Here is a 22,214-nt window from a genome sequence, read left to right on the forward strand (position 1 = left end):
AGCCGAAGGCAGTTGCTTAACCAACTGAGCCACCCAGGCCCCCTCCTCTAGGATTTTGATGGGTTCCCATCTCACATTTAGGTCTTTCATCCATTTTGCATACAATCTGAACTTTCTCTCTTACCCATAGTATTACTGCCATTCTCAGTCTGGTTTGTTTTTAGCAGTTTTCTATGGGGTGAGGCTCTTTCTGTAATGAAGGCAGTATTTAATGGTTATTTATAAGAATGTAGAGGATTTAGAATGCCGGCACCTTGTCTGATTCTCTCAAGACTGAGCAGGTTTTCACCCATGCTCACAGCATGTGAGGACTTCGGTTAGTTCTGCTGGTAATTCTCAGTCCTGAGTGTCCATTTTTTCTATTGAATGGGTTTCTTCCCACTCGAGGGTGGTTAGCAATTTCTCACTTCTGCAACTTTTTTTTCTTAAGATTTTATTTATTTAGTTATTTGAGAGAGAGAGAGAGAGAGGTGGCGAGAGAGAGTAGGAACAAGGGGGGAGAGGGAGAAGCAGGCTCCCCGATGACCAGGGAGCCTGACATGGGACTCAATCCCAGGCCCCTGGGATCAGGGCCTGAGCTGAAGGCAGACCCTTAACTGACTGAGCCAGCCAGGCGCCGCCAGTTCTGCAACTCTTACTCAGTTTCCCCTTTCACTTTCCACCACTTCCACTGCACAGCCCTCTGCTGCTGTTGGTGCTTTGAATATATCTGCCCATACTTGGGAGTTCATGGAGATTTCCTGTTGCCTTGTTTTGTTAAACTTTGGGTTTTTTCTTTTGTTATCCTGGTTAGTGTATATGGTTTTCAAGAAGAATTTTGAGGAAATTCAGAAGCTGTACTCTTGAGGTGATTATACCACTTAACTCTGGATATCTTTTTACTAATGGTGCTCTTTGTTGTACGTAAGTTTTAATTTTAAAAGGGAGGGAGGGAAAGAGAAAGAGAGACAGAGAGCACTCGCTCCCATGGGTGGGGAGGAGCAGAGGGTGAAGGAGAGAGAGTCTTAAAGCAGGCTCCATCCCCAGTGCAGAGCCTGACGCGGGGCTTGATCTCACAACTCTGAGATCCTGACCTGAGCTGAAATCAAGACTAAAGATGTAACAGACTGAGCCACCCAGGTGTCCCAGAAGTTTTAAATTTTAAAGCAAATTGTGAAAATTTGCATGGTTGTATGACTTGTTTTTCCTAGTAGTGCCCAGCTACTCTAATATAAGTATGGAGAAGACTCCATAGTGACCTCTTCCTGCTAATTCCAAGTGCCTTGTATTTTCATAACCAAACACTTTCTTCATTGCCTTCAGTGCTACTACCCTCCCAGAATATTGTAAAATCTTAAAACTAAAGCAATGACTTTTTGTTTTAACTCTAGCTACCCTTTCCTTAAATGAAAGCTTACACAGAAACTCACAATGAAATATCACAACTATCCAAGTTTGGCACTTTTCCCCCTCTCTGATCTACTTTCCTCTCTGAGGCTCTTTGGCACATAGACTAAAATCACTGAGATAAAAAGAAAGCAAGCTCTAAAATTTAAGGGTAATGGTTTAGAAACAGGAGATCATAATGGTTTTGTAAAGGCTCAATCTCAGGAGATTCTGATTCAGGATCAAGGGTGAAATCTGGAAATTTATATTTTGTTAATGCTCTTTAGGTGATTCTAACACTGTCAAGTCTGAGAACCATTAACTAGATTTATGCTGTCCAATATAGTAGCTACTAGCCACACATGATGATTTAAGCTTAATTAAAACTAAATGAAATAAAAAATTCAGGTCCTCAGTTGCACTAGCCACATTTCGAAAAGTTCAACAGCTGCATGGGGACAGTGACTATCATATTGGAGTGCAAATAGAGAACACTGCCATCATTGCAGAGTTCTCCTGTACAGTGTTGCTCTAGACAGTTGTGTCCACAATGGAGTGTACATACCCAAAGAGATGCATAGATTCACTTGGAGGTTTTTAAATAGAAATATTCTATTTTTCAGCTGATTTTTTAAACCCCCATTTTTGGGCAATCATTTATAATGTACTTAATACATTAGTACTGTACTGAATATAAAAAATTCTCTCTCTATATGTATAGTGCATGCTTAAAAATTATTTACTGATGGAATGTATGGTCAGAAAGTTTGGAGACCATTACACTGAATACCTGTGTCTTTTATTTTATTTTTAAAGAGATTTTTATTTGTCAGAGAGACAGAGAGAGCACAAACAGGGGGAGCGGCAGGCAGAGGGAGAGGGAGAAGCAGGCTCCCCACTGAGCAGGGAGCCCAATGCAGGGCTCCATCCCAGGACCCCAAGATCATGACCTGAGCCCAAGGCAGATGCTTAACCGACTGAGCCAACCAGGCGCCCCAATATCTATGTGTTTTAAAAAATTTGTCTGGGCTGGCAGAGGTAACATTTAATTAGAGCTCCTTTCTAGGTACAGATTTTTATACTTCAAACCCAAATCCCCAAACATGAGAAGTCCCTTTTTTCTTTGTAAATATACACATATAAGATATTTTATTTCAAAAAGCACAAGAACATTATACAAGTTTTAAATTTACATTTTGCAATAAAAGATATCAATATATGCATTGTTTGTATAACTTCATCATGGATGGAATTTGAATCAGTGGTATAAACATGTTGCAGTCACTAGATATAGATCATCATCACAGTGAACCAAATGCATAGTTGTTATGAAATGACAAATGACCACTAACGGGTGAACTCACAGCCCATACACCAGCGAAATAAATTAATTATACAGATATATGTTTTTCTTCACTCTATCATTAAAATTCCTGTCAGCCCCTCACCAAAAACATTAGAAAAACACAGTTTTGGAGCCATCCTGTTGAATCAGTTCCTCCACATACTACACTAATGAAAATAAAGTGACTTTTTGCTCATTTGTAAGTAAACCCCATTAGCATAATTAAATTGTTTGCAATGATGAAGGCAAACCACTATGATATTTGAATATAATTAGAAATCCTTAGGGCTGGGGGCAGCACTGAGACACATATTCATCTCCAGTGCAGGGGTCTGAGTCAATCTCAAAAGTGGAACTCAGTAAGAAATGGGTTCTTTGGCAGTAAAGGTCTGACTGGCCATTACAGGGTAGTCCCTCTGGCAGCTTAAGAGCTTAACCCCAGGGTTTATGAAGTGAATATAAAAAGACTAGAAATAAAAAGTCAGTTCATCTTTGCTAAACCAGGGCCAGTCAGGGCAGAAGTCAGCATCTTCTGTTGCCTTTTCTGGCTCAGATTTCCCAGACAATCCACCCATTATTTCTATCAGAAATAAAGGGAGATGTTCTAATCATTTAATCATACTGGTAAATTGGACAAGCTGAATACTGAATTTTCTGATCCTCACTCATCACTTGTTACAAATTGTTCAGTGGAATTTTATCTGTTTCCTGATACCTTCTGAACAATAATTATTCAAGTAGATAATCATGATTGTGATTTTGATGCCTGTTCATGCCAATCCTTTACTGCAAAGCCCACCTTTTCTTTACTTTACATAAAAATACCAAAAAATCTAACCCCAAATGTGCATCATCGCTTTGCAAATGTATTTTTATTTGTTTGCCTTTGCTGAGCAAAAAGAAGATAGGAAAACATTCACACACATATAGGATGATAGTCACCAAAGGCAAAATCGGATGGTCTTTGAATGCATCTTTCAAATTCCTAACATTACTCCAGAGACAAGAGAAGCTAAAATGGAAGGTTTTCAATTTATTTTCTGTCTGCTGTTTATATCACAAGTTCTCGATATAAAAAGGTAAAGCCAAAAATCAAGAAGTCTATGCACAGATTTGGGAGAGCTCTATTATTTATAAACAAGATGGCTCAACCACAGCATATTATAACAGGACACATGACCACTGATCACATGGCTTTTTTGGTTGTCTGTACTAGTCATAAAACCAGAGTTTATGAAAAGGTTGCACACAGGTAACAACTGAAGGATTTATCTTTTACGAAGACATGGAAAGTTACAGAATTGGCTTCAGTCTGATTGTTCTTAATTGACAGCTGCCATGCTCCATTTATTGGGGGAATTTTCTTATCCTCATTCTAGAGATAGCTTATCTCAGAACTGCATCAGGTTTTTAAGAGTCAAATAGGATGGTGCCACAAACAAGAGATAAGTGAACTCATTTTAGAAATTTGCCTTTGGAAAATAGAAAGTATAATTTCAAACCTCAGCAAAGCTATTTGTGGTAAGAGGTGAGGACTACAGTTTCTTTGGCCCATGAGGGATGAAAAATGAATACATTATCCTACCCTATCCTGTTCTTGAGGTCTACAGTGCGAAAAAAGCTTTTCCACACTAGCAGAAATTTACCTTAGAAATGGCAACTTTGCCCAGAGAAAGATTTGTTTAATTTCTGGCTGAAACAGTAAGTGGCACATTAGGGGTATTTCCTTAAAAGAGAAATAATAAAAAAAATTTACTCTTTTGGAAACTTTCTCAATTCAAGTACACTGCACAGTTTCTGCAATTCCTGTTTAGCTGCAAGGAAGACTACCACAGATTAGTGTTCCACAGTGTTCCAACGTCAGCTAAACTAAACCTGGGTGTGTGTGGGAAATACCAAATACAAAACTGTAGAAGAGTTAACCAACATATAAAAATGTCCACAACTGCTTAATGTGACTTCATTTACCAGGTGAATGAAATGAAATGAAGTGGGACAGATTATGAAGGGAAATGAGTTTTCTGGAGATAGCAGAATCAGACTTGGGGTAAAGAAGCATTTTTTAGTGTTCTGGAACATAAAACAGATTAATCAATGTCCTTTTTCTCCTTTAAGCATATTTTCACTAATTGAAAGCAATACTCCGTTAAGGAATATTTTATTGATGTATGTGAATCTGGACATGGAGCAAAAGACCCTCCAACCCCTCCCCAGCCCTCAGAAAGATCTCCATAATTTTGAATCAGTCTTCATTACTGTCTTCATTTGTGATTGTCCCAAGGCAGAGTTGAAGCTCACAATAATTGCCAGTTGAATCCAAATAACATCTGATTAGTTTCCTGGCTCCTAGCAATCTCTTCTATAATGCAGTGTTGCTGCCACACCAAATGGAGCTTCCGGTACCGCTCACGAGATAAATGAAGGGGGTTGCCCCTCCTTCAGGAAAAAAAACAAACAAAACAAAAAAACCCGACACGTAAGTTCAAATCAAATAACTGCTACATCTTTATTGCCTAAATTAGTTCACACTCTTGGGATGTTCTTAGAGCTGGGAGGAATCACCAGGACAGAGTTTTAAAAGGGATATTCTCCCTTCACCACTAATCACCATGAACTTAATAGATTATTTAGGTGATGAAGCAGAAATTTACTCCTTGATTATTCAGAAAATAGGCAAAGTATATCATAGGCATTATGAGACCCCGTTTGAATGTGAGGTTTATAACATGAAGCAGCTCTATTCTTTTTTTGGGTAGTCTGATGGGGCTTTAATGGCTTTTGGCCTCATACAGTTTATTTAGCTTTGATTTCTGGTCTTTGTATAGTAGAGATTAAGTCTGAGGTATAACACTAAGCCCTCAAATTATATTCTGATGCTCAGAAATATTTGCTTATTGTTGTCCTCGTGACATAACAAATTTGCTGGTGATTAGCAAATATTTAAACAAAACTATTCCACATCAACCCTAAGGTTGTACAGTCTGTAACACTGTAGATCAGCTAACCCGAAATGACTAAAGTTTGGCTGCTGCAATTATGGAGAACTGTGAGAGTCTCATTCTGGAGGCACTCAAGTGTCTCAGCTGGCTGGGTATTTTCAAGTTGCCTAATTAAGTAAAAAATTCTGCTTCTTCTTTCCTTTCTGGAACAACCCAGATCTTATCCTCAGTCATTAACAAAGCACCATTCAGCTATTTTCTCCCTTAATCCAAAGACTACCTCCATACTTAAGCTTTCTAAGTAATTCTGAAGAAAGGCTGATTAAAAATAACATAACATTCAAACATTTGGATGGCTTGTATCTTTCATTTTAGGGAAGTATTACCCTCACATTCTGGAGAAGCACAAAGTTGTTCAAAATTATGTGCTACATTTAGGATGGTATCATCCTTAATATTTTTAATTTGCACCTATTTAAAAATATCTCTCAATATTTAGCATTAGTTTCTGTGTTTAAAAAACTGTTACCGTCCATGTACAATAATGTGACTAAAATGAAAAACAAACCAATCTTACTTCAGGCCAGGGTCTGTTTCTCCATATTCATCCAAGTAAGGGGCTGGATAGGCACAGCCTCTGGCTTTACCTTCAACCAGGACTACTCTGCATTCTCGGATTCTGAAGGACAAAACAGTAACAGGAAATATGATTAAGTGCATGTATGCAAATGATAGGCACTGCATCAAAGTTAATCTAGAGAAAAGACATGACCAATATCTGTTACAAATTCAGTATAAAGACAATAAACATAGACAAATAGACTAAATTGTATTTTGATAAATAAAAGACAGTGACCACTGCTATTTTTATTGAAGTTATGGGAAAGGATCAATGGATTTAGGGAAATGGGACCATTAATACTGACTGAATATATTGAAGAGAGGAAGGAACCTGTCCTACTTGAGCCAAAGATAACCCTGGAAAATGATGGCCGGGGTTGTTTCTGTTGTTTCCTGACCTACAACCTAGAGTGGGGAGGGAGCTTAACAGAAGGGCAACAACATCTCTTGTTCTGATAACTCTGGGCCAGAAAGAAGGTCAGCTAGGAAGTGTCAAGCCATTTCCGGTTAGAGCCAGCCTCTAACAGTGCAGATTATGAAGAACCACTGCCACTGTGAAGTTACTTGGGACTCTTATCGCCTAGAAATGAAGCTATAAAAAGAATGTTTGTGTGCATGTGTACAGAAGGGTTAAGTACCACCGAGTAACATAAAATAAATAGTTGGAATAGGTAGTGGGTTTATATGCTGTAAATTTCCTAAAAGAAGAAAATAGGTGTTTGGGTGTGGCTTCTATGAATTCATTCCCATTGTTCCAACAGATGCCTACAAGCAATAATTATATATTCCATAGTTAGTGAGATATTTGGGCTTACATAAACAGAAACTACGTTACATGGGGAGAATGGAAAGAAAAAGCACACGTCTCCACTTTGAATCCTATTTCTCTCAGGGAACTTGTACTCTTCTTTCATAAACATATTGTTCCACTCTCAGCCTTTTGCTGAGAGACCAGGGAAAACAATGGTTGCTTGATAGAGGAAATGAAGAAAATGAACATAGTCAAAGGACAACTTTGTATAGATACTTTTTAAATATAAGTGTTAAGACTCCAAGCCCTTTCACGACACCTGAGTGTTATACAACACCAGAGTAATTAATACAAACTCTATCATGCTTAAAATATACCACAAATAATTAAAATGTGAACAGAATCCTTTTTTTAAAAAAACTTATTCTGTAATTCTGTAGTATCTTCTCAAATGCAATTTCATGTGAATAACCAGTCTATACTCTAACTTCTGATAGACCATTTCCTATCAACACAGTATCCTACCATAATAGCCTCCAGATTGGATCCAGATTCCTTAAGTTCATTATGAAGCTTCCAGAACACTCAATACTCACTTTAAGAAAATGCAGACTCCAGCTCCACAGTGAAGTGCATGAAAAATGCAAGCTCCAACCTCTTCCCCATTCACAATTTCTTGGCAGCAAATGTTCTGAGAACACAGTATGGCTCCACAGAAAAGACAGAGGACAGGGTGCTTTCGCTCATCATCTGCAGACCGTGGGCACCTCAAAGGGGAAGAAAACATTCAGTATGGTGGAGAAACAATAAAAAGCATTGATATATCCAGTTAGCAATGAATTGTGTTCATCACTGGCTGCTTTGCAGCAAAGAAAGCTCTTAAAACACAAGAAATTCATTCATTCATTCATTCATGCATTCATTCATTCATTCAGAGAGGGAGAGAGAAAGAGAGAATCCCACGCAGGCTCCATGCCTATCGCAGAGCCCGATGCAGGGCCCCATCTCACAACCCCGAGATCATGACCTGAGCTGAAATCAAGAGTTGGATGCCTAATGAACTGAGCCACCCAGGCAGCCCAAAACACAAGAAAACATTTAATTAGATCATTCCTCTTTAATAAGGACTTAACAAAAAAAATCTCCTGATTAATCCAAGGAAGAAAACGTATTATTAAATATATAGTGTCCTGATAATTCCCATAGTTTGGCAATTAAATATGCCTTGAGATTGAGATACTTTGATAGAATCTAGTCTTCATCTGAGATGACCAATTTATAGTCAACTACCTCCTCTGGATTGGTTTAGTTAAGCTTAAAGTCTTCAATATTAGAGGAATATGAACTTGTTAGGTGTATTTTTTTTTTTTAAATCACAAATGTGCAGTAAGGGTTCAGACACATTTCCTGTCCATTTTAAGTATTGAGATCTTTAGGGTTGAAATGAGAGACTGTAGTCTTAGAGTTCATACACCTCTATCTGGGAAACAAAGCAAGTCTTTAGGAAGGATAAAGTGACAGAATTGACTTGCTTGAATTGAACCAACTAGTACACTGAGATGTACCATTTTACACAGTAGTATGCTACAGCCTTGCTCATTCTCTGAAATAAAGCAATAGTGGCTATCTTTTTAAAAAGAAGCTTTCTACACTCCTCTCTCTGCCTTATAATGGACATATAAGAAACATCAAGAATTCCTTTATTTGGGGAGTAATAAATAAATGCAACCACTAAGTTGAGATCCAATGTGGCTTATAATGGGGTCAGAAGAAAGAGCACCAAAAGAATGTCCATCTCCAGTAAGGCATTAATGGTTTATTCTCTGATTCCTTGTTTCTCAGGTAAGATAAGAAAACCACCGTCCACATAGGAGCAGAAGGGCTCTGTGCATAGGTTTTCCACGCCTATCTCCTGGAGATGAGGCTATTTTCACTTCCAGGGGGAAGAACATAATTTTAGCTCTTTTTGGATAAAGCCAAAACCTTTCACTATTCATGCAGGATGGCTGAGTCCTAGTCACTAATATCCTATAGAGGAAAATAGAGGTGATACCTAAAGTATAGTAACTGGGCAGCTTACCCTCCTACAGTAGAAATGGCTCAGTCTTAATGGAAACTGGTGGTGACAATAAAACTGGAAGAGATCATAAGATTTATTTTCACTTTACTTGAAACCAGTACGTAGTAATATCATCCAAGGGGCTCTTCACTGTGATTAATGACTAACACTCTTCTCAGATCTTCCTAAGAGCCAACAGTGATACTCTTTAATGCTGGGAAGATAACATCTATTCACTGGGATTGCAGTACAGCCCTAAGATTAGGAGAATCATGGAATTCAGAGCTGGATACAATCTCTGAAAGCATCTAGCTCATGTTTTTTTTTTAAAGATTTTATTTATTTATTTGACAGAGACATAGCAAGAGAGGGAACACAAGCAGGGGGAGTGGGAGAGGAGAAGCAGGCTTCCCATGAGCAGGGAGCCCGATGCAGGGCTCGATCCCAGGACCCTGGGATCATGACCTGAGCTGAAGGCAGACGCTTAACCACTGAGCCACCCAGGCGCCCCCATCTAGCTCACGTTTTAAGGGCTGCGAGGTAAATGGCTCAGCCATTTCTTTAGGTGGCTGAACTTAACCTGCATGGGACAAACAGCAAGGGAACTAACACCAAGACCAATTCTATCTAGTAACAGAGGCGGGAGTATGAGCTGCCCAAGCCCCTGCTGGGCGCGTTAAACTCCCCTGGCTTCAGGGTTCAAAGCAATGGTTATAACAGAATAGGAGAATTTCCTTAGTCATTCTGTAGGGCAGTGATTCTCAAAATGGGCCACATAAGGGCTCTTCAAACCCTCAAAATGATGATAAACTGCAATCCCTTTCTTTGCCCCTTCAAATGACAGCAAGTTATTTAACATATGACTAAGGATTACAATAGTCACTTTGTACGCCAAGGCAGTTCCTTAGAATTACTAACTGGTACACTTAAAACAAAATTTAAGAGTTATTTATGTTTTCTGAGAGCTCTAATTAAGTTTATTAAGAAGTGTGGCTGCTGTACAAAGCTTACTTAATATTACAAAACTCCTAACTGAGCTTTGGAATTCCTGCAATTTGGGGAAGAGATGCTGTATTACCAGTATATCATCAATGAAGTCTTGAATAGGTTTTGATTTTCAGACTGCTGAGATTCTTGCCTTTTATTTTTTTATTTATTTTTAAAGATTTTATTTATTTGACAGAGAGAGACACAGCGAGAGAGGGAACACAAGCAGGGGAAGTGGGAGAGGGAGAAGCAGGTTTCCCGCGGAGCAGGGAGCCTGAAGCGGGGCTCAATCCCAGGACCCGGGGATCATGACCTGAGCCGAAGGCAGACGCTTAACAACTGAGCCACCCAGGCGCCCCAGATTCTTGCCTTTTAATTACAAGTTACTGCTAATTTCTGTCATCATTATTAATCTGATTTTCTATGGGTGGTGGTGTGATGCCACCTCAGTGTCAAGGATACATAAGTGCATCAATAGTAATTTTAGCCTATTATTTTTAAGACATGATGCATTTTGATTCAAATATGAAATATTCACACACCAATGGCTAAGGTGGGTATGAATATAATTTCTCCATTCAGGGACATTATATTGGTGGTGTACAGCTCATGAATTTATGTTATTTGAATAACTTATATTATAGCAAGGTAAGTGTAAACTGTTAACTTTATAGGACATTACTTTATCATATAGAATCATGTGTTTAAGCTCATGCTGTTTTCTTACAAAAGCAACTAATAGGTAATTCATACATGATATTAGTAATGACTATAATGTAACTTGTTTATTGTACTTCTTATTAGTCTTCATCATCCAGATTTTTTTTTTATTTGAAAGTAATCAGTGAAAGGGAAGAGGAAGATGAAAGAAAGTCTGAGAAACACTGCTTTAGTGTGGTGTTTAATTTGATTGAGGTAGGGGGGAACACGGTATCAGAAAAGGCTAAGGAGGTGTACTACTCTAATATCCAGGCTTAAACTTGAGCCACAATGCTATTACCTGTTTTACTGTCATTAAGATTTTGCTTGGGAAAAAAGGGTTCTTCAGTGTTATTTCAGTGAGGATATGGTGACCTCACTGTAATGTACATAAAACAGTGCTAAAGACACATGTATAAAAGATATTTCTAAGTGAACTACTTGTTTATGAAGTTGAGAACAGTGTTATTTCAGTGGATGGATGTACTGACCACAATTCTACACGTAAAACACTGTTTAAAGATACATGAATAAATGATGATTCTTAGAATGCTAAAAGAAAAAAAAAAGGCTCCTGTAGCTTTAAAAAAAGTTGAGGGGGAGATATCCTATAAGATGGTAGAGTTATGAGCTCCAGGAATTGTTTCCTTTACCAATACAACTGCTGATCTGGCAAGAACTGTCTGAAGCAACTATTTTGGAATTTGGAATCTAGGTGAATACTTGCAGCATCCACAGCAGTGCTTAACGAAGAGGCTGGTAAATTTCCATGAATTTTGGCTTTCTGTGTAGTGGTTACCAGCTCCTATCCCCCAGCCCTATAGCAGGTAGCTATGGGGGTGGTGGCTTCCTGGTGCCAGGATGGGTAATAGAGACGTTGTCCTCAAAAATCATGGTTGTGTGTTTAGTTCTGCCTGGCAGCTCACTGAAGGGCTGATGCAGAGACTGGCCATTGTTTCAACCCCTATGGGCTGAAGTGACTTTCTTGGCAGTGATGGTAGAGGGAATTTAAAGAGACAGAATATTCTTTATATTTTTTTCTTCTCTTCACTTTTCTTACTGGATCCAGAAATTTAAGGAAATCTCTGTCAGTTCACTGGCTGACTGCAGAGATAATGGAACAGAGACTTTGGTGAACACACAATAAGAAATACAGTCTTTGCAAAAAATAGTTTGGAAAAGTCACTGAAGAGACACCTGCAGCCTTTATGAAGCAACGGTAGCAATTCTTGGGAAGGGGGTAGAATCTGATTTACACAGCTACTACAATAATCAAAATGTCCAATTCTAAACAAAACTAACAAAGCTTACAAAGAAGCAGAAAAGTATGGCCTATTCACAAAGCAACACTGAAAAAGTTGGAAGGCTGACACGTTATAATTTCAAAACTTACTACAAAGCTATGGTAATTTAAAAGTGTGGTATTAGCATAAGGATAGACATATAGACCAATAGAATAGACTTTAGAAAGAAACCCAAACATCTATGACCAACTGATTTTCAATGTGGGTGCTGAGATTATCCAATGAGGGAACAAAGTCTTTTAAAAAATGGTGCTGGGATAACTGTAAACCACATGAAAGAAAGAATGAAGTTGGACCTCCCGTCTCATTCCAAAAATTACTCAAAATAAATCCACAGTGTAGGGGTGCCTGGGTGGCTCCGTCGGTTAAGCCTCTGCCTTCGCCTCAGGGTCCTGGAATCGAGCCCACATCAGGCTCCCTGCTCAGCGGGGAGCCTGCTTCTTTCTCCCTCCGCCGCTACCCCTGCTTGTGCTCTCTCTTTCTAATAAATACATAAAATCTTAAAAAACAAATCCACAGTCTAAATATAGAGCTAAAACTACAAAACTATTGAAAGAAAACAAAGGGGTAAATCTTCATGACCTCAGATTTGGCAATGAAGTCTTAGTTTTGACACCAAAAGCACAAGAAACAAACAAAAAAATAGATAAAATGAACTTTTATGTAGTGAAAACATTATGAAGAATATGAAAACACAACCTATAGAATGGGAGAAAATATTTGCCAAATAAAAATCTGATAAGGGCTGAATATCCAGAATATACTGAAAGAGAACAGAAGAGGCCACCCCAAAATATGCCACTTTGGCATACTGAATATTTTGAATTAAAGTTACTTAAGAAACAGCAGGTGCAAAAAGGACACTCTGACCCTCTTTCCTCCCCTTCAATATAAAGAACTCTTACAACTCAACAACAAAACAGACAGTCCAATTACAAGATGGACAAAGGACTTGAACAGACATTTCTCCAAAGAACATATACAAATGTCCAAGAAGCACATGAAAAGATGTTTAAATGCTCATCAATAGATAAATGGATAAACAAACTCTGGTATATACATACAATGGAATATTATTATTGTTATTTTTAAGATTTTATTTTTAAGTAATCTCTACACCTAACATGGGGCTCAAACTCATAACCCAAGGATCAAGAGCCGCATGATCCACCGACTAAGCCAGCCAAGCATCCCTGCAGTGGAATACTACTTAGCCAACAAAGGTATGAATACATGCTACAACTTTGGATGACCTCAAAAGCTATACTAAGTGAAAGAAGCCAGACACAAAAGGTCATAAGTTATATGACTCCTTTTATAGGATATATCCAGAGTAGGCAGATCCACAGAGACAGGAAGCAGATTATTGGTTACCAGGGGATCAGGAAAGAGGGAAATGGGGAGCGATTACTTAGTGGATACAAGGTGTTTCTCTGGCATGGTGAAAAAGTTTTGAAACCAGAGAAGGTGGTGGTTGCACAACACTGTGAATACACTAAATAGCACTGAATTGTACACTTTATCATCATTGTTTGTTTTATGGTTCTCACCTCAATGATAAGAAAGAAACTGACAATCACTGTTGTAAAGGATGCTCAGTGGTCACTTTAAAAAAGTCTACTAGTGGTGGTGCATACCAATTGCAAGCTTAAAAATTTTTTAGAAATATATTTCTTCTTACCTGAAATGAGAAGCTTGATTTAGGAGACAGCTATAGTCATCAGGAAGCTCTATCAAACTATTTCTTTTTCTAGGGTATCTAGAAATGTAATTTAAAAAACAATTTTACTTCTGAGTAAATAAGCCCATGTCAAAAATTGACCAAGTAAAGAGTATTTTAAAAATAACAAAAGGATCCATACTTGAAACCCACAGTAATTCCTCCTGTTGACTACACTAAATCCAAGTTTCTCAGCCTAGAATTTCAAATCTTTCATCATCTGGTTTCCTTTCCAACTCAACTCCCACTATTTCCTAAGACTAAATTGTTCTAGCTAGATTTCCATGATGGCTAGGAAGGTAATATAAAGAACAAAGGCTTTGAAATCAGACAGACCTCGCTACAAATCCTAAATTCTCTGGTATCTGACAAGTCACTGAACCTTAGCTTGTATTTCCTGGTCTGTAAATAGAGGATGGATATATTATACTTTCTCAGCCATAAGGCATACCATCAATTTAATAACACATTTTTGAGATGGTGGGGAGAGAGAAATATAAAGACTCATGCTGATTTAAGAAATGTTAAATATAAATAATAGTATGGAGGAACCTCACAGCTGTTGAAGACTCAATAAGATATTGAAGTGGAACATAATACACTTAGTACTTGAAAACATATTTGCAAATATTATTATTCATTCTTACCACACAATACAGATACAATAAAAGCCTTGCATGCATGCCCTGGGAACGCATTCTCAATCATGTGGAAATTCTATCCTCAAACTCCAATTAACTTAAATTCTTTTTTTAAATTATTATTATTATTTTTTTATTTGAGAGAGAGTGAAAGCAAGAGAGATCACAGAGGCAGAGGGAGAAGCAGACTTGCTGCTGAGCAGGGAGAGCCTGATGCAGGGCTTGATCCCAGGACCCCAAGATCATGACCCAAGCCAAACGCAGATGCTTAACAGACTGAGCCACTCAGGCGCCCCCCAATCAACCTAAATTCTATAATTCCTTCTAAGTTCAGCTAAAAATTATCTCCTCTAAGACTAACTTTGCATCAATAAAAATCTTTTACGCTTTAAATTTATATAGCATTAACAGTATATTCCATATACTATTTTATGTCTTTACTTTATGTACATAATTAGGTTGTAAATTACCCATGACCAAAAAGCTGTATGTGTTAGGTCTTTTAACTCCCCAAAGTATTTTAGCACCATGCTGAGGAAATAGTAGTTCTCTAAAAGGCACACAATGAACTGAAATAAAGGAAAAACTGTGTGAGATGAACAGTTTTAAAATAAGTACTCATCTTTTAAACCTTTCTCTCTTTCTTTTCTTGGTGATGTGAATACTACTGTATCTAAGTTATCAAAGCCGGATCTATAATCTCTAAATCACTAAAGTTGGGTTAAGGAGTAGGTAGCAGATGTACATTTACAGTAAAGGGGAAGGAAGTTCAAGGGGTAAGAAAGATGAAAAGAGAAGGTGGCAAATGCACATTGTGTCACAATGTTTGCTTTAGCCATGGAAAAATGGTACTGATGTTAGCATTTAAGGTTGAGGGGTCAATCGCCCGGCTTGTTTACTGATGCACTTCAACTGGAATAAAAATTAGACACATACATAACAGAAAGCAGGCCCAGGAGAGGATACAAAGAAAATAAGCATGCAGTCTGGTCCCTGGTGAGTTTACTGTTTAGTGCTTTGTGGTGCTGGCAGGCACACATGCACGCACACAGCTGAGAGGATATTACTAGGGCAAACTTGCAGGAGGAGGTCACATTTGAATTGGTCTTTGAGGAAGAGGTGGATTTTGATTGAGATATAAGGGAGATAGGAGGGCTGAAGAACAGTTTTGTTGGGTCATCTCTAAGTATACAGATCGGAAGGGAAGGGGAAGAGGGACTGGTTCTATTTATATCTTACTCTATTCTCAAAAGGAAAAAAGTGGTGTATAGGAATACTGTTACTACTTTCTGATTTTAATAAACTGGCAGCTCCAAGATGCCATCTCCTCTGGTGCCTTTTAATAAGCATGTACGAGCTTAAGGAAGAGGAGCTGGTGGGGTCAAACAATTTAAGAGGGAAAGGATAGCCACTCCAAGAAAAAAAATCAATTGTAGGAGGAATCCAATTTCCGGGAAAGACTTAACAGAAACGTAGGAAACAATGTACTGAGTGAGAATGAAGAAGACAGACTGGAAAGCATGTTACACAAACCAACTACTTTTGGAAACACAGCCTGTAGATGGTTGGGAGAGGAGGATTGAGAAGTAAAACCAACCTGACTATGGTGTTCTTCTGCTTCAAACAGTGTAGCAACGCAGGATCTGCACACCACCTATATGGGGGAGCCAAGAGAAAAGCAAACAGGTCATCACAACTTCAGCACAGTGTTCATCAGTGAGCCACCCGCTCCAAATCTTTCTGTCCTTTCTTTCCATGTTCCCTCAGCTAGACTTCTCTCTCACATCTTACCCCTCTGCTTTTCTTCCCTTCGTTTTTGTGTCTGCCTATTTATTTTCCCCCTTTCTTTTATTCATCTTTTTATTTTTATTTATTTTAAGATTTTATTTATTTATTTGAGGACACAGAGATAGCGAGAGAGCACACAGGCAGGGAGAAGAGGGAGAAGCAGACTCCCCGCTGAGCAGGGAGCCCGATGCAGGGCTTGATCCCAGGACCCCAAGATCATGACCTAAGCCGAAGGCAGATGCTTAACCAACTGAGCCACTCAGGCGCCCCTCTTTTTTAAAGGGTTAATCAATCAAGGTCTAGCTAGAAAAACAGAAACCATTCTGAAGATGGAATTTAATACCAGGAATTGGTAATAAAGGTGACAGAAGGGCTGCAAAGCCAATCAGGAGAGAAAAAGGCAAGGCGACCCAAAGATTAGCCAATAACAGGAAGCCACCACCTCTCCCAGGCTGGAGGAACAAAAGGAAATTGTGGTATTATTAGAGCCCAGGGGCTGGGGTCAATGGTGGATACTGGCAAGAAATGGCAGCTGCAGGAAAGAGTAGTACAAGGAATGGTAATCATGGTGGGACAAGTGCAAAGTCCAGCTGCCCATGGCTGCTGGACTTATTTCTAATTCGTTGAGTGTGTGAATTAGGAATCTCCTATATTTTTGTTACCCACTTCAATAAGTCTAATCAATCTAAAAGCTTAGCAAATAATTTTAATTTAAAATTTCCAAACTGTATAATGACCCAACAAGGATATTTTGCCCTCACAGTACCTCTGGAGGAGGGGTCTTACAGTATCCCAATATTCCTGAAAAAGCAGGAACAAATTTGTGGGTAAAGATAGATAGCTACAGAGTGCACTGTACTCTCCTTCTGCAGGATCTGCAAGAGAATAAAAATACATTTAATAAGCACATTATTCTTATCTGGTCAAACTGTGAATAGAATTTCTTCATTGCTTATGTTCATTTCTATACTCTATAAAAGTGGGTGACAAATAAGACACAGTGATTCTTTCAAATCTGATTCATTCATTCTCCTGATGAGGTTTCTCCACACCACCAAAAGGGACAAAACACAAAGTCCTTATCAAAACACATAAAGGCCCTACATGATCTGCCCCTGGCTGCCTCTTGAACCTCATCTCCTACCACCCTTGTCCTGCTCATTATGCTTCAGCTACACTCATCTCTTTACTATTCTTTGATGATGTCAAGCAAAGCCTTTGCATTTAGTGTTCCTTCTGCTTAGGAATACTCTTCCTTCAACTCTCTGTCCAGTTCAACCCCATCTTTATTTCAACATCTTTTTTTTTTTTTTTGCTCAGTGTGCTCAAAGAGAAGTCTTCTATGACTATCTACTAAAAGTATTACTCCAGCCCAGCACTCTCCATCCCCATGACCTGCTTTGTTTTTCTTGGTAGCACTTATCACCACTTGACGTTATATTATGTACATTTATCTGTTTGTATACATTTAGTCTCCTCCCAGTAAAAGACTTAATCTTACTCACTGTTGTATTACAGCACCAACTAGATAAATTAATACATGATTTTCTAAAAATGCGAACAACACATCTGTACAGGCAACTACTTGGAAAGTAGCCCCCCATTTATAGGCATACTGTGGAGATAACTGCGGGTTCAGTTCCAGACTGCCACAATAAAGCTAGTATCAGAGTGAAGCAAGTCAAGTGAATTTCTGGTTTCCCAGGGCATATTAAAGTTATGTTTCTACTAGACCGTAATCTTTTTTTTTTTTTAAAGATTTTTATTTATTTATTTAACAGAGAGAGACACAGTGAGAAAGGGAACACAAGCAGGGGTAGAGGGGGAGGGAGAAGCAGGCTTCCTGCGGAGCAGGATGATGTGGGGCTCGATCCCAGGACCCTGGGATCATGACCTGAGCCGAAGGCAGATACTTAATGACTGAGCTATCCAGGTGCCCCTAGACTGTAGTCTATTTAGTGTGCAAGAGCATTAGGTCTAAAACAAATATGTACAGACCTTAATTAAAAAAACTGCTAAAAAAATGCTAACCATCATCTGAGCTTTCAGCCAGTCATAATCAATCACCACAGATCACCCTAATAAATGTAATAATGAAAAAATTTGAAATATTGCAAGAATAATCAAAATGTGACACAGACATGAAGTGAGCAAATGCTGTTGGAAAAATGGTGCTGACAGACTTGCTTGCCACAGGCTTGCCACAAACTTCCAATCTGTAAAAAACACAGTATCTGCAAAGCACAATAAAGTGATGCACAATAAAACAAGGTATGCCTGTATATAGAATCAGAACAAACCTAGATCAAATAAGCCCTACTGAACTAAGTTCAAGATAAAAAAGGTGATAGCCAGTAAAGCTGACCCGTTCAGCTTAATCTCAAAGGACAAAAGCAAGACTCTCTGAACAATTTTGGTGACGCTTCCAAAATCATACAAACGTTCAGATTTTTACCCATACAAAGCCACAAGGAAGCCTTGTCTACTTTGATCTAGATTTAAGGCAAGTAAAGAAGAAAGGAAATGATTGTTACTCAGATATATGTGTCCTGGGTTTGTTCCAACAGGCCTGTCCTAGCAGGATTTTAGTTCTTTTGTAATAGTCATATGTTCAAAATTCAAATAACAGAGTATACAATAAAGTTTTCCTCCTACTTAGCCAAAACATTCTCTTCCCTAAAGGTAACCAATGTTTCTAATTTTCTGCATATCCTTTCAGTTATATTCTGTGTGCAGACATTTTATAAGCTCAAGTACATAAACTATACATAGATAGGAGCCATGAGTAGGTTTTGCATATTTATGAGGCTAATCTCATTTTTGGTCTCACCTTTAACCTATACCGAGGCAGAGGCACACATGTCGGGAGTGAACGCTGATGAAAAAGACGGAATAGAGAAGTGGTTCTTGCCTGTCCCCACCTTATATTTTTGAGGCTGAAGATAAGGAAAAAAAAATTCCCTTATTTGCTACTCTGAGATTTCATTTTCCTACTTACTGGTAAGCAGTTCTTCAGGTGGAGTTACTCCAAGTAAATAGTGGAAAAACAATGCAGCACAGCGAAGGTAAGGGGTGATGCCATTCTTCAATGAGACCCACAAATACCAGCCAGGAACACCACATCCAATGCAGCTGGGGGGAAATAATTCCAGAATAGAACAGAATACTGATCAGACTAAAACTCTAAACACATCCCCCTTTAAAAACATAGCTAAATATTTAAATATTTTTTATCCATTTAACACAAAATATTTAACTGGCAGTAGCTTCTGTCTTTAAATCTTCTAAGTTTCCTAAAGAAAACCACAGATCTTGCATCTTTTACCATGTAGATTTTTAAAGCAAATAACTATTATCTTCATTTTCCTTACCCTTATGATGAAATGTGAATCAGATATATTTATCAATAACTAACCAAAGGAGTTAAGTTAGCTAAAAAAAATTAATACTTTCTTGATTTCTGTATTCAAATTGGTGATTCACAGGGCAATGAAACTATTCTATATGATACTTATAATGCTACCACACCAAAAATGAACCCTAATGTAAACTACAGACTTTAGTTAATAACAATGTATTGATACTGGTTTGTCATCTTTAACAAATCTACTAATGCAAGATGTTAATCACAGGACAAACTTGTGAGGGGAGGGAGTAAACGGGAATGCTTTGTACTTTCTGTTCAATTTTTCTGTAAATCTAAAACAGCTCTAAAAAATAAAGCCTAGTTAACACACACACACACACACACACACTCTTTCTCTCTCTCTCTCTTCTGCAACCCCACCCCCCCCACCTTCAGTGCCTAAACTAAAAACAAAATGAAACAGAAAACCCAAATAAAAAACGGTAAAGAAGGTGAAAACAAAGATGAGAGAGTGTGGTAGCAAGTGGAGCTCAGCAGGGCACTCCTATTATACTTTTGGTTTTAGCCTCTGCACTGCCAATGTATTTCATATGTTAGAGAACAGTCTTAAAAAACCTCTATTTAGTAAAGTGCATCAACTGTATAGATTGCTTTAAAAGGATGACCTATTTTCTATTTTCTACATTTATTTAAATTCTAAATGCTGCCACTTGTTAAAATTCTATCATTTTTTGCCAATGTTCCCAGAACAATTTACAAGAGTAAAGATGTATCCAAACTTGTTTCAGTCTCAGAAACAAATGGGTACCGGTTATTTCAAAAGCCCTCAACTGATTTTTAAAAACTGGAATTAAAATGGTTCAAAAGTTATTCTGCCAAACAACTGAAACTAAAAGGTGGAATTATTAAAACAACATTCAAATAGGTTGGACTAATGGACTGCTACTCACCCATTTGTATATTGAGAAACTTCTGCCAAGAAAGAAGATGCAGAACGAGCCTCTTCACTCTCTTCTTGAACCTGAGCAAGGGGAAGGTCTGAAAAAGAAATTCTGAAAGATAAATCTATGAATTTGCTATTCAATTTATAAATTACACCTCAATTTCATGGTTCCAGGATAATAAACAATGTCAACTCAACTGAGGTTCTTTTCCTTGTTCTCAATCTAAATAGCTGATTTTATTTTATTTTTTATGAATGGATAAATAGCTCATTTTAAATATTAAAACTGGTAAAAAAAACTTAGGTAAACTTTATCAGTATATTAGGTGAAGAAATAAATAGGGCAGAATCACATGGATATTTAATAAATATTTATCTCAGGGGTGCCTGGGTGGCACAGTTGGTCAAGTGTCCAACTCTTGGTTTTGGCTCAGGTTGTGATCTCAAGGGTCATAAGGTCGAGCCCTGGGTCGAGTGCCACATCAGGCTCCATGCTCAGAGGGAGTTTGCTTGAGATTCTCTCTCTCCCTCTCTTATAAATAAATAAATCTTTAAAAAATAAATATTGGGGGGGAAGGGAGCAAGATGGCAGAGGAGTAGGAGACCTGGATTTCGTCTGGTCTCAGGAATTCAGCTGGATAGGGATCAAACCATTCTGAACACCTACGAACTCAACAGGAGATCGAAGAAAAGAATAGCAACAACTCTCTGAACAGAAAAGCGACCACTTTCTGGAAGGTAGGATGTGCAGAGAAGTGAATCCAAGGCGATATTTGGGAGGATACATGGCAAGGGAGGGAGCCTCCGTCCACCACTTCTGACAAGTGATAGAGCAGCGGAGCACAAAATCGGAACTTTTAGAAGTCGGCTCCACTGAGGGACGTCGCTCCAGTGGCTAAGCGGGGGTGGAACCCTCCCGGGACAGTGTGGTCTCAGGACCCTCGGGGTCACAGAAAGACCGGGGGTGCCTGAGTGCGGCAGAGCTCCCAGGTATGGGAGCGGGGAAGCCGGCTGCATAGACGGAGCCGAGGCGTGGGCTCTCAGCTCGGGGTTGCCATAAACTGTGATCGGTGACAGTCGGGCCACTGCTCCTCCAGCAGGGACCCAACAAGCGGCAGAGCGACTCCCCTTCCTCCCCCGGGGAAGAGCAGTGCGTGAGTGCACCACAGGGATCTGCTGGGTTTGGAGACTCCACACGGGGTCGGGTGCCAGAGATAGAAATGCTCAGTCACAGGCCAGGTGAGCACGGAGTGCGGCCGGAGACCAGGGAGACGGGAGTGACTGCTTTTCCCTGGGGGCGCACTGAGGAGCGGGGCCCCGAGTTCTCAGCTCCTCTGAACTGAGGGGCGGAGATTGCGAGGCCGCCATTTTCACTCTCGTCCTCCAAAGCCATACGGAAAGCTTGCAGGGAACAAAAGCTCCCGAGAGCAAACCCGAGCAGATTGCTTAGCCCGGACCGACAAGGGCGGGGCAATTCCGCCTCCGTCAAAGACATTTGGGAACCATGGCAACAGGCCCCTCCCCCAGAAGATCAGCAAGAACAGCCAGCCAAGACCAAGTTTACTGATCAATGAGAACGGGAGAACTCCAGCACTAAGGGAATGCTGCACATAGAATTCATGGCTTTTTTACCATGAATTCATTAGTCTTTCAAAGCTAATTTTTTTTAACTGTCTTTTTTTTTT

General features: G+C 39.0%; 1 protein-coding gene across 1 annotated transcript in view; it reads right to left on the reverse strand.

Moving 5' to 3' along the window:
• Window positions 1-4,637: 4,637 nt before the first annotated feature.
• Window positions 4,638-22,214, reverse strand: part of UBR1 (ubiquitin protein ligase E3 component n-recognin 1) — a 133,201-nt gene continuing 115,624 nt past the window's right edge. Inside the window, exons 40-48 of the mRNA XM_073876909.1 lie at window positions 21,727-21,752; window positions 20,537-20,662; window positions 19,218-19,351; window positions 16,986-17,094; window positions 16,029-16,085; window positions 13,752-13,829; window positions 7,618-7,788; window positions 6,227-6,328; window positions 4,638-5,146 (exon numbers count right to left, since the gene is read on the reverse strand). Of these exons, the coding sequence (XP_073733010.1) occupies window positions 5,005-5,146; window positions 6,227-6,328; window positions 7,618-7,788; window positions 13,752-13,829; window positions 16,029-16,085; window positions 16,986-17,094; window positions 19,218-19,351; window positions 20,537-20,662; window positions 21,727-21,752 (945 nt within the window). The 3' untranslated portion in view covers window positions 4,638-5,004. The remainder of the gene's footprint in view (window positions 5,147-6,226; window positions 6,329-7,617; window positions 7,789-13,751; window positions 13,830-16,028; window positions 16,086-16,985; window positions 17,095-19,217; window positions 19,352-20,536; window positions 20,663-21,726; window positions 21,753-22,214) is intronic.

Source organism: Callorhinus ursinus, unplaced genomic scaffold, assembly GCF_003265705.2.
Source record: "Callorhinus ursinus isolate GAN/ISIS: 27379988/994484 unplaced genomic scaffold, GSC_fseal_2.0 scaffold25, whole genome shotgun sequence".
Classification (NCBI taxonomy): Eukaryota; Metazoa; Chordata; class Mammalia; order Carnivora; family Otariidae; genus Callorhinus; species Callorhinus ursinus.